At 32.0% G+C, this 12347-nt stretch overlaps 1 protein-coding gene across 1 annotated transcript in view; it reads right to left on the bottom strand.

Moving 5' to 3' along the window:
- Positions 1-5: 5 nt before the first annotated feature.
- LOC136975843 (nose resistant to fluoxetine protein 6-like) overlaps positions 6-12347 on the bottom strand; it is a 28148-nt gene continuing 15806 nt past the window's right edge. The window contains exons 5-10 of the mRNA XM_067270985.1: positions 10084-10178; positions 9706-9879; positions 3406-3499; positions 3223-3309; positions 3001-3163; positions 6-14 (exon numbers count right to left, since the gene is read on the bottom strand). Coding sequence (XP_067127086.1) covers positions 6-14; positions 3001-3163; positions 3223-3309; positions 3406-3499; positions 9706-9879; positions 10084-10178 — 622 coding nt within the window. The remainder of the gene's footprint in view (positions 15-3000; positions 3164-3222; positions 3310-3405; positions 3500-9705; positions 9880-10083; positions 10179-12347) is intronic.

Genomic DNA, 12347 nt, shown 5'->3' on the forward strand with positions numbered 1-12347 from the left:
ATTTTTCACTTTTCCTAAAATAATAAATAAAAATATCAATTAGTTAATTTAATTGATCATTTTTCATAAAGAATTTAAAAGTTTATACTCATAAGCCGTAGGTTTTCCAGTCATCACGTAATATCTGTTTGAAACTACATCAACGATATACGTGATAATTCCTGTTAACATTAACACAATTATGGACGAGTCTTCCAAATCTGGGCCATCTGCAAAATGATATTTCAATACATATTAAAGGACCTCAAAATATCAATCATCCGTTAAATAATAATATTTAAGAGCTTTTGAAAATAGTGAAGGAGTAAAGCATCCTATCCAACGCCATCTTGACAAATCTTTAAGGTTCCAAATGCAACCAAATCTGCTGTCTTTGGTGAGATTTCGTAACAAGCTAAAAGCAATTGTGTAAAAAAATTAGTATCAAAACTTACCACTATTGCGCTTTTGGCGCTGCAAGCAACAAACATTCTATACGAGCCAGACATTCATCCTATACAGAGGCGGTAACGCCGCAAAAGATACTGCTCAATATATCTACATTCTGAAGACGTAAAACTTAAAGGAGATAAATAATGTGTTTAATGATCGAGCGTAATTTATCTGCGATGCATTTTACCGACAGTTTGGTGGTGTGTTTGGAAGCTGCCAAATTTTGCAACTCGAATTGGATAAACTTCACTTTCTGAGTATTACCAAAACTTAAAATTACACGAATTAAGAACCGAAAACTCAAAAATATCAGCGACTTTGGAAATTACATCTGAAATCTACCACATCGAAGAGAATCCATTTCAGACAATTATGAGATAATTTCATACGTGTTGAAAAGGAAGAGTTAGGTACACTTGAGGGAAACCAATATTTTTGCAATTATTCACCAGCATTATTATTATTCGTACCCAAACATGTTCCTTTCGATATTCGCCAGACGCTTCTTGACGAGTTGTATAGATGAAACGCTCAAAAATCTTCACGATCCACATAGCTGATCCGGAGTGGGGTCTTCCTATCGTGCCAATTTTAAACAGAAAAAAAACAGTTAGGATCTCTGGCGATTACAAAATATTCTGAATAATGCCATGCGATCAGTTTCTTATCTCTTACCGATTATAAGTGTCAGATTAATATTTATATGCAGAGCGGCATTTTTTCCCCAGGCTTACCAGCTACTCAAAGTAGATGACAAAACGGCAATAGCACAAACAATACTGGCCAATCGTGGTGCTTTTGAAATTTATTGCGGCCTTAGCAGTGATTATCATTGGCCCTTTTTGAAAACACCTGTAAACCCGTGTCACGAAGATAGTGTTTTCGGAAGACAGTAGAGCGCAGGAGGAAACAGAGGAAAATTAAATCAGATGTGAAAAAGTGGACTACTAGAGCAAAACACAAGATGAGGGGAAAAAAAGAGAGGAAAGACACATTTCCTGCCAAGTCTGAAGATACATCAGATCCTAAAGGTGGACTGTAGTATAGTCAGGGTTAACGTAGTTCTTAAACACCGACTCGCATTTCTGCGGCTGTTATTTATTTCACTCGAGTAATTTTCGGTTTGTCGTGTTTGTAAATAGTAAACAAATACATTTTGTAAATCTGTACATATGTATTTTACAAACGTAAGAGACCTGTAGTATCACTGCCATATATGATCTTTCGTTAAGGACCAATAGAGATCATTTCGTTTGGAACAAACATTCCCAAAACAGTCGAAACACTTCGAAGTTTATCAAATCGATTTAGCGTTATATCAGGGAACCAAATTATAAAATATAAACACATTTTTCATTAGTAAGAAATAAATTGTCGAATTCTTACCTGTCAACAATACATAATAACAGTGACATTAAGATGGAAAGCTGCAGCAACGCACTGATGAACCATATTATGGTGATATCCTTCAAAAAATTTTATAAAGTAGAGGAATTAAAAACTAATATACCTACTAATATTTTATTCGATTTATCTATAAATGTATCATACACACAAATATAAGTAATAGCCACAAACGCATTCATAGACTTGCAGAAATAACAAATGTTTACGTTTATCTACCTTTATACTATAAATCCCATTTATTAAAGCCATACCTACTAATTACTGTGTGCCACTAAATTTTCCGTTAATAAGATTTGTCTTTTAAACCTTTTCCATTTTACTTAAAAAATAATAATAACGAGATAAAACAGATTTCAGATGTTATTTAGTTTCCTGCACATTACAGTTTAATATAATTTTTAATAAACTAATAAATCTCTTGATTAAAGCAATTACGAGACAATTGCTCTGGACAAATCCTTATCTAACCAATAAACTAACCATCGGTCTTGATGGTTCAATAACATTGCTTTCTTTTTATACAGTATCACGATTCCATCTGTTTTCTAGAATGTATAAACAGTTCGTATTTCACCAAAATGCAACTAAGACAAGCTATTGCCAGAAGCAACAGCAACCTGCACTAGGGATACGCTGGTGTTGATCTGCACTACAAATGATTATCAAAAAATTGTAATAATATTTAATTTGTTAAAATGATTTTGAAAGAAAGGTTTTTATTTATAAAGAAACTTTTAAAACTTAAATATAATAGATAATTTTAGAGGAAACGAATTAAAATGAAATTTTAAACATTCTTCGTATTACTAAAAAACCACATTTATAGGTCTACTGAATTTTTCCCACCGATTCAAGTTGCGAAATTTGTAGTGAGTTGCGTTTCTCTTAACAAACAATCGACATTATGATAATCAAATGGAAAACGTCCCAAAGAAAACATAGTTATGCAAAGTTTAAAGTGAAGGAAAGTTCACAGACTTTTCAAATTTCTTACATGTAATACATTAAAAACATTTGTGGCTGAACGATTAATAGTACATATCTAATACATTGATTTGTTCAAAACCGCTTGCGTGAATGCAAATGTTAATAATTTCACGTAATCATTCATAATGTCCGAAACTTAAATCGAAAACTGAATTTTAACTTTTATGCACTTACCATCGATTCACGCACGAAGTAAATATGAATATGGGTGATATATTTCCACCATTCGTTTTCGAAGTGTTTTCCCTGACTAATAATATAATTCCAATGAGGACCTTCTCCGAGAAGAGGCAGAAGAATTGCGAAGCCCAAAAAGAAGAATATCGGAAGTGTATATCTGCAACACGAACAAAATATAATACACGAACCAGCGACAGAGACAGTTAAATATTTTACCTGATAACTCGCTTGACTAAAAACATGATATAGTACTTCGCAGAGTTCCGTCCACAATTTCGTCTCAGATACATTACCATAAACCCGCTAGCGAAAAGTGTTATTCATTATTCATTTTAAACAGATGTAAATATTTTTCGAAAAGTGTACTTATTTGTAACATTTAAACTTAAATGATCTCACCTGTAGAAAAAGAATGATTCGATCATAGTCATGCCTTCTTTAACAATGTCGAACAAAACAAGATCCATAAGCTTGAAGATATTGAAATATTTATCTTTAAAATATAATTATTGTTATTCTTATAAAAATGGATAGATATAAAAAATGTTTTGTATTAAATATAAAATTTATAAATTGAAATAAAATATATATTAATTTTAACTAATTGTTCTTAATTGTTCTTAAGCAATTGTTGCAATCATTCCACTTGTATGATGTCGAAAAGAACTTTTTAACAAAATTAGATTTCAGAATATTAAATGATTATATACACTGCAAGCAATTCTCTACGATGAAGAAAAATAGATTAATTTAGTTCAATCATCATTTAAAGTGAAATTATAATGTTCCTAAACCATTACTTTAAAAAAGATTATGTATTTTTATACAAAATCTAAGGATAAACACGGTTCGATTTTTTAGTCGATTGCTTCGTAAGAATTTCGAATTTTTTAGAATCGAATTAAACCAGCATAAGAAAATGAAGGCAACACGTGATAATCGATACATTTGGCTATTCTTGAAAATCCTGATTAAATAATAAGATTGATAAATTGAACTAGTTATCATCAAATAACGCGATTCCAATTTCCCTACCCAATCATTTTCCTCTCAGCAATCGGAAAAGCTTAGTCTGCAAAGTAATTGTGGGTGATTTTTCATTTCGTGTTGCAATACGAATATTTTAAATAAAAGGCAGAATTTGTATGGGAGAAAAATAGTTAGGTCTTTTTTAAGAGAACTTTCTTTAATTATGTTTAGAGATTTTTCTCTTTATCCAATTTCTGTATCTTCACTTTTTAACGTTTCAAATCCATCCTGACTTATTCCTGATCAATATTTCACCGGTAACATTTTTCAATTACAGACCTTTTTGCATTGCGCAAATACTGACTCCCATCTATGTTATACACAAAAGAACATAAACGCTTTCAATAGTAATTTGGTATTCGTGATTCATTGCTGCTATTTTTCCAAATTTTATCCGTTGCTTTCACAAAAATTCATTGTAGGTTTGCCAATTTGATTATTGATTTTCTTCAACAAGGATATTTGTTAAATTTTTGCCAAATAAGTAATGTAAATTTTTCTCCAATGAATATTACTCCTTTTTTTAATGGATTGGATCGACGGAATAAGTCAACGCAAAACACGAGCGATCTGCTAAAGAAATCACTTCGGATTGTACCTGTCGAAATTTAGCCCCTACATAACTAATTGCATTTTTAACCCTGCCATTACCTCAGAATTGTAAACATCGAGATGTTTCTTAAGATGCTCAAAAAGATACAAATCACAGAGTATTATGTTTGCACTATACACAGAACGGCTCCATCCAGTGCTGCATGATAATTCAAGTTTTCATACTGCATGATAAACATTAAGCTAGCTATAATGGTATGACAAAATCACATTGTACCTTCGTAGATGTCTTAAAAAACATTTTGGTGACGTACGTTTTTCACATGTTAATGAAGTTAAATATGCAGTTATGAACTTTTTCAAATCATTACGTGGAGAACTTTTTCAGAAACGTGCTATTGTTGTTTTTTTCTACTGGAGAAATTGTTTTGAAAAGAGTAGAGTATACGTAGAAAAATAACTTACATTGTGTACTTTCAAAGGACTAATAAAAATTACTAAAGTGATTTGTTATTAAATTTCTATAGAAGACTCCACTTTCTCTTCGAGACTTGCCTGTACCAGTATTTAGTACTGTAGTTTTTTCATGTACTTCTGCTGAAACAGATGTTTTTTCTTTGCAGTATTAAAATGTTGCTCGTATCTTAGCTTTCGGATGCGCATTAAACGATTAAAACGTGTAGACTGCAAGCGTTTTCCTCTTTCCGGCAAGAAATAAACAAAACTTATGGCCATTGTCAAACTCGTGATGATATCGAAATATTCCAGCTTGGAGAAATGGGAGAAAAATGTGAAAAATAAAATTTCGCGAACTGTAACTTTTGCATTATCGTTAAGGCTTATTAGCAAACTAAATACTTTATTAAGCATTACACACAACCTCAATCAGTGGCGTAGCTACGGTTCTCCGGCCTGATGCAGAACCAGGTTTGTGGACCCCGAGAAAAAATTTTCGGCAAACTTGTCCTTTTTCGGTAATGGTAATCGTGAACGTCCAAATGAAAATAAGTAATTTTTTCTATGAATTTTGGTTTTTGAATTTATTTATTCCGTTAAAAACATTGCGTTTAGACGTTCAATTTCTTTCGTTTGATGAATGATGCGTTAGGTATTTTTTTGTTTTGTTTACGTAAACGGACAAATATTTTTGTGTAGTGGTTTATATAGTGTATAACTAGATTACAGTTGAGCTGCTGGATTTCCTGTGTAATAGAGGCCCCAGCTCGAGCATCCAAATGCCAAATTTTGCTTTGTTCTGATTGTCGTGAAAAATTTTTCGGATCTTTTTTCTTGCGATTTTGGGGCCTCCATGGGCCTATCGCTTTCCAGGGGGCCAGTGCGGACCGCACCTACAGCACCCCCTAGCTACGACACTGACCTCAATACTATGCACCTTATTCTGAACTGCTGCTTTCATTCGGTCTTTTAAAAGTAACAACGCAGATATGGATATTAAAGTTTGTCTTCGAGTTTTTTTGTTACTAACATAGACTCGTTGAACAATTTGCAGTGAAATGTAAAGAAGTAACATTTTATGTTGTACTCGATCGATTCTAAACCCAGCTTCCTCCTGTTTGAAATGCTTTTCATTCGAGCTTCTTGTAATTTTCTCAAGTCTGTTTACGACAAACGAGAATTGCATTAAGAATATATTTTTAATGTTTTTACGCTGTATTTTATTTTCTTTCTTTTATATTAAAATTAGAATCAGAAGAGACACAGGAATCCTTTCCTGCCTCAATGCCGTATTGCGCGACAAAAATATTTCTACTAGTAAATATTTCATACTATAGTTACATATCTCCTTTATTATTCCATTGTCAGTTGAGGCATTTTTTATTAGCTATAACGTTTTCTGCTATTATAAAATATAACTTAAAAAAAGTATGGTGATGGGTCAAATTTTGGTCATCCGGGTTTTTTACTTTTCTCAACGTTTTTTAACCTCAGGAGTTGAAATCCCTAACGAATATTTTATAGAAAGTACTCTTTGTATCTGTATGTGTAAAGATGTGTTTGTGTTTGTGTGGGAGACATATATTTTACATTACATCTGAAAACCGGATGAATCAAGTATTTTGAAACGTGGCAGGTTGTTCCTATATACAAAACATCGATGTTCTTACATTCCTTGACAGAGTTTATCAAAGAAATTTCACAAACCAACATATCTTTATCACGAATACAGAAACCCTTTGCAAGTATTTGCAGATTAAAAGTGTTCGAGGTAGCAAAAAACAATGGACAATTTGCAAAAATGGAAAAACACGCCGCAGAAACCATCGAACAGATTGCACGAATGATCATAAAAATCTCACTTTTAACATACAGCAGGGCAGGTAATTCAACTCGTGCTGAATAGAGCGGAGAATTCCCACAATTTACTAAAATGATTTTGCCTAATTACGGAGAGATTAGTGTGTTGTCCTAGAGAAAACTTATTCTATTTTTTATTGTGACATGTGTAAAGTTTCGAACGATAGAAGTTTCGTGATGTTCTGTAATATTTCTGTTGTATCGTACCGTAGTTGCCAAATAAAATAAAAGGAAGCGATACAACTCGGAGAATAAAAAATAGGATAAGACTATAAAATAGCGCTTTATGGGCTTACCATCTCAGGATTCTGATCAAACTATAGCAATTACACGAGAAGTGATAAGTTTCAATGAGACTAAAATTCTGTTTATGATGCATTTTAATAAAAATTTAATTAAGTCCGTCACCTTCCGTTAGGCACAAGTTTCTATAAATACATTCGACGATTCTACAATTGGAGGAGTGCAAACTAGAAGCATATCCTGTACAAAAAATAAAAGTTCAATTTGCAGATGCATGAATGTCGCAAACATTTTCCAGAAAAGCCTGGAAAAGTTGTGGTCTCGACTGTTGATACAAAAATAATAAATGAAAGAGTGTGTGTTACGAAAGGACAATAGCCAATATTTCGAACTCAGCATTACTGTACATTACTGTATACAGTAGATAACGCAGGAATAAATGTGCACACCCACCGACGTTATAAGTATTACGAAGTAATACCCGTGAGGCGGTAGGTCTTCTATCTAATACTTTCTCTTCCTTCCTGTATTCGATGGACGGGCGAATACAGAGAAAAATGTAAGTCTCGTAGCTATTCTGGTTCCCACCGGAATTGTGAAAAATAAGGCAGTGGAAGGCTTGTACAACTCCAAATTATCCCAGTCCTTAGCATTGTGACGATGTGAAAAACGTACTTCCGAGATTACTTTTAATAATGGATAACGTAAAATTTCATCTCGCTGACGATGTTACGTTATACTTGACGGAGCAGTCCATAAATTACAATTACTTACCACCGTATTCATTGCAGCTTAATCCTTTAAAGGAATACTTCACTGCATTTAAAAGCAGATTCTACAATGCATATTATTTATACAACGAAGTCGAACATTGAATTCTATCGTTTTTCCTGCTTATCAGAGTACTCCTCCGGAGAGCATATAATGCATTAGCGTTAGTATAACTTCATCGAACACTAATTGCTGATGTCTCTTTACTGACAGAGTAAGAAAAATCGGTTTATGTAAGGTATGAATGCTTTAATATGAGCGAAACGCTAAATTTTCAAATTAGGAATGATAAAAAACAGAACTTAGTTTGATGTAAACTTGTCTCTTAGATTAATTTACATAAAAAACAGGATAAAAAAATAGGAAAATTGTTGCGACAACTCCATACTAATCTGTCATTCCGTTAAACTGTAGGAATGGTATTTAGTATTCTGTACGGAATACTGAATACCATTCCTACAGTTGATAGTTCTATTTGTTGCCACGACATACGTTGGAGGCAGTGGCGGCCTTAGAGGGTGGCGAGCAGGCCAATCTTCCGGGACCTCGCTCTTGCAGGGGTCTGGCGCAACAACTGGAGTAGAAAAAAGTTGATATTTAAAACTTATTATTTTATCGTTAGCTATTAGTTATAAGCCGCAAACATCAGTTTTAAATCCCTGCGTATATCGTTTAACGCATTTATGTACCTTAGTTTATCATCATTAATAATTTGTTGTCTTTATGATTGTTAACTTTTGTAAATCTTCCAATATAATATTTTAAAACTCTAAATTTATTTATTTATAACTTTTGCATTTCTCCTCAATCATCAGAAATATCTATTTTCAATTCACATACTTTGCACAAAGGACAAGGGCCACGCAAAGATCTGCCCCCGGAGCCTCGCAATGATTAAGGCCGCCGCTGGTTGGAGGATCGTGCCATGTGTTCGATGCTTTTTGCAACGAGCCTTACCGTTTGTGTAATATGTCCATTACTTTTTTCTACCTACAACACTTTTATGAAATTAATCTGCAAATACTTGCAAAGTATTTTTGTATTCGTGATACAGATATGTTCATTTGAAAATTTTCTCAATTTAACTCTTTCGTGAAGCGTGAAAAATATACAAAGGTCAAATGTCATCTCTCTAGTGGGATCATATAAACTAAAATTTTTCCTCGTTATTGGCATTCATAATGAGTTAGAAAACTTACCTCTTTTTCGAAAATACGGTTTCGCCTATTAATTAATGTTCAATTACTCTGTGTAAAAAGTAATTGTAAAATCAGTGACATTCAGCAAAACATTAGTTTAAATTTTTGACACTGCATAAAAAAATCTCTACAGTGATTGTTGTGTATCTTAATTTATGATGCGCAGCAATGAATTAACAAGGTGTGAGATAAGGATTTACAAAATATATGTATATAAAAAGCTTTAATTTCAAAATTATTTGTATATAATTCTTAATAACATGATAATTTTTGTCTTAAATTTTAATAGAATAAATACGGCTGTCATCATTTCTTCTAACGAAAGAAATATAAATATCTATCATTGTATGTTCGTAACAGAATAAAAAACTGGATTAAGGTGGAAATTTCTTATTTCATAAGAGGATACATTTTAAAAAGTCAATTAAAAGTGATAATATAATTACATTTTCCGTATTAACTATGACAATGGACTAATTCAACAATAGAACAATTAAAATTGTGTCATGGTGGCAAGCTTTTTGCATACACTGAGACAAAAATATTTATAAGTATGAAATATTATATCTTACAGTAAAAGAAATATTACCTCCTATTGTGGGAAACAACACTGCTATTCCGCATACATGTCCCAACACCACAATACTTATTAGAAGAAATTTTACCCCGCACATCGACTTTGTACTTTCGTCAAAATTCGCCGAATACAATTTATGTAGAGATTCATAAGGTGAAGCACTGAGAATATACTCGAAAATTTTACCTAAAAAACAGATATTAATAAATTAATATTTAGGTGCAGTTAACTGATGTAAATTTATTTATTGTAAAACTATTTTTATAAATTGTTTTTAATATATTCGAAAATATAAGCATTAAAGATCCTTTCCTTAACTTTAAATAATAATAGAAAAATTCTCGTAGTTAAATATGTTAAAAGTTTGTTTTGATAATCGTAAAGACGTACCTTTACTTGCTATTAAAGGAATGATATCAAGTCTCATTAATATTTCGATTAACGTTGCCAATGCTACCCATGCAATAAAAATGCCGAGTACAATTCTAAATTAAGATAATTAATGTTTTTACATCATTTAACAATGAAATAGTAACTAGTATTATGAAATAGTAACTATTATTGTAACTATATCTGTTTGAGTGTAAAAAATATAAATATCATTTTTGTCTACATAATAACTTAATGAAATTTTAATGTAGCTCTTATTTATAAATGTCTTAAATACTTGCTTAATGAAGCCCTTTTACTTGTGAAGCTCTAGAATGGGTCCGAATCGCCACCGAAATTTGTCTCACAGAAATTGTAGAACTAAACCACCAAAAATCACAAAAACTTCCCGTTTAAAGTTACACAATGATGGGAACTGACGAACATGTAAATTCTATCGGTATCTGAATTCGATTCCGAAACGAACACGGTCGTCAACCTCTCCCGCGTCATGAGCAGTTAAGAGAAAGATTTTACCTTACGAATACTAGGGTTTCTCATTTCCCGGTCTTTTGCTTGTCCCAGGATTCCGGGATAAAAGTGAACTGTTTCTCGGGATAGAATTAATTATTTTTAAGATATATCATTTGATTTCATGATATTTTGTATAAGATAAACTGATAAATGATATCTTTTTAAAGTAATTTAATACGTTCTGCAACTTCGAAAATCATATTAATAATGCTATGTACGATATATATTAAAAATTACCTTTGAATTACGTAGAAATTTTCACAAATAGAAAACATTTATTAAAGTTTGCTGGAAACTGCATACAACAACAAAAAATAACTTTGAATTAGGTTGAAAATTTTTTAAAAAAATGAATTTAGATTAAACTTTTAACTTAGAAAGTAATTCTTGATTTTTTAAATAAAATATAATACAAAATATTGTAAATTTTTATAAAATTTTAAAAAGCAAAAATGGTCAATACTCCAATAATGATCACTCAATCTGATTCTTATTTTAGTAATGAAAAGTCTCGCTACCGAGATTGCCTTTACCGATTCAATTGATGCGATTGGAATCGTGTTTAATGCATTTAAGAGAAGACAAATATTATGTGTTTTTCACCCGTATCCCGAAAGATTTCTAGTTCGTTTTCGAGATTGTAGTACTTCTTTTGTTCTCTAGTATTCTCGATTTGTCTACCTCGACTACTTTAATAGAAACATCATAGCCCAATAATTCGGCAGTTCCTTTGTCTTTAATAATCAGATTATGAAAAAAAACTTCATACTCGCTGACTTCGTACTCGTTTGTGTCCTTGCCCAATTTCCACAACTTGGCGTTACGCAGTCATTGAAGCTACTGCGCATAATTAAAAATTAAGACAGCGTACGGACAATTATTGCAGATATTACTGGTAAAGAATTTTGAGAGTTCTGCCACAAATAAGCTACGTATTGATTATTGACCATTTGTGACGTGCCATAACGAGCAAAAATTAAAAACAAAACTAATAAGTAGGTTTAAAATTAATAAATACAAATCTATTCTGACAGTTTATGAGTTAATTATACTTTCTATTTGCAAAATTTCCTCAACCTTAACGTAAAATAAGAAAAAAGTGAATTTTGAAGAAATTTGCGGGATTTCCCGAGATCAGAAAAACAACCAGGAATCCCGTTTGAGAAACCCAAACGAATACCAACGAAGAGATTTTTACCTTCAATTTACGGTTTCCCAGGAAATGCAATTCCTTGTGCAAAATAACAAAGAATCTCATAATTTCACGAAAGAATTTTTCCTCATTACGAACATATTAGTATGCTCTTGTCACAGAAATTATTCTAATTTTTTAAATTGTGTTGTGTATAAAGTCTAATGTAACAGATGTTTCGTGACGTTTTGTAAAGGTATTTTACGGTATCATACCACGCAGTTCCGAGTAAAGAGAGATACAATTAAAAAAACAGACTGTAAATTATCACTTACTTTATTGATTTTATATAATTGCCGAATAAAGGAATACAGGGAAACCAACAATAATGCTATAAAGGTAAACCTTCAACACAATACGTTTGCAAAGCTCTGGTTGCAAACAGAAAACGAGAGATACAAGAGGCTTTGAGAAACCTTAGTGATGCAATAAAGGCAAAATGCAACCAGAAAATAATAATTTGCTTAAGAGGAAATCGACAGACATGGTAAAATAACACTGAAAGCTGGACAATTACGCAATGTGGATAACTCGTTACCTAAGAAGCCACATAAAATCT

This window comes from Centruroides vittatus, unplaced genomic scaffold, assembly GCF_030686945.1.
Source record: "Centruroides vittatus isolate TY-2023 unplaced genomic scaffold, ASM3068694v2 contig_390, whole genome shotgun sequence".
In the NCBI taxonomy this organism is placed as follows: domain Eukaryota; kingdom Metazoa; phylum Arthropoda; class Arachnida; order Scorpiones; family Buthidae; genus Centruroides; species Centruroides vittatus.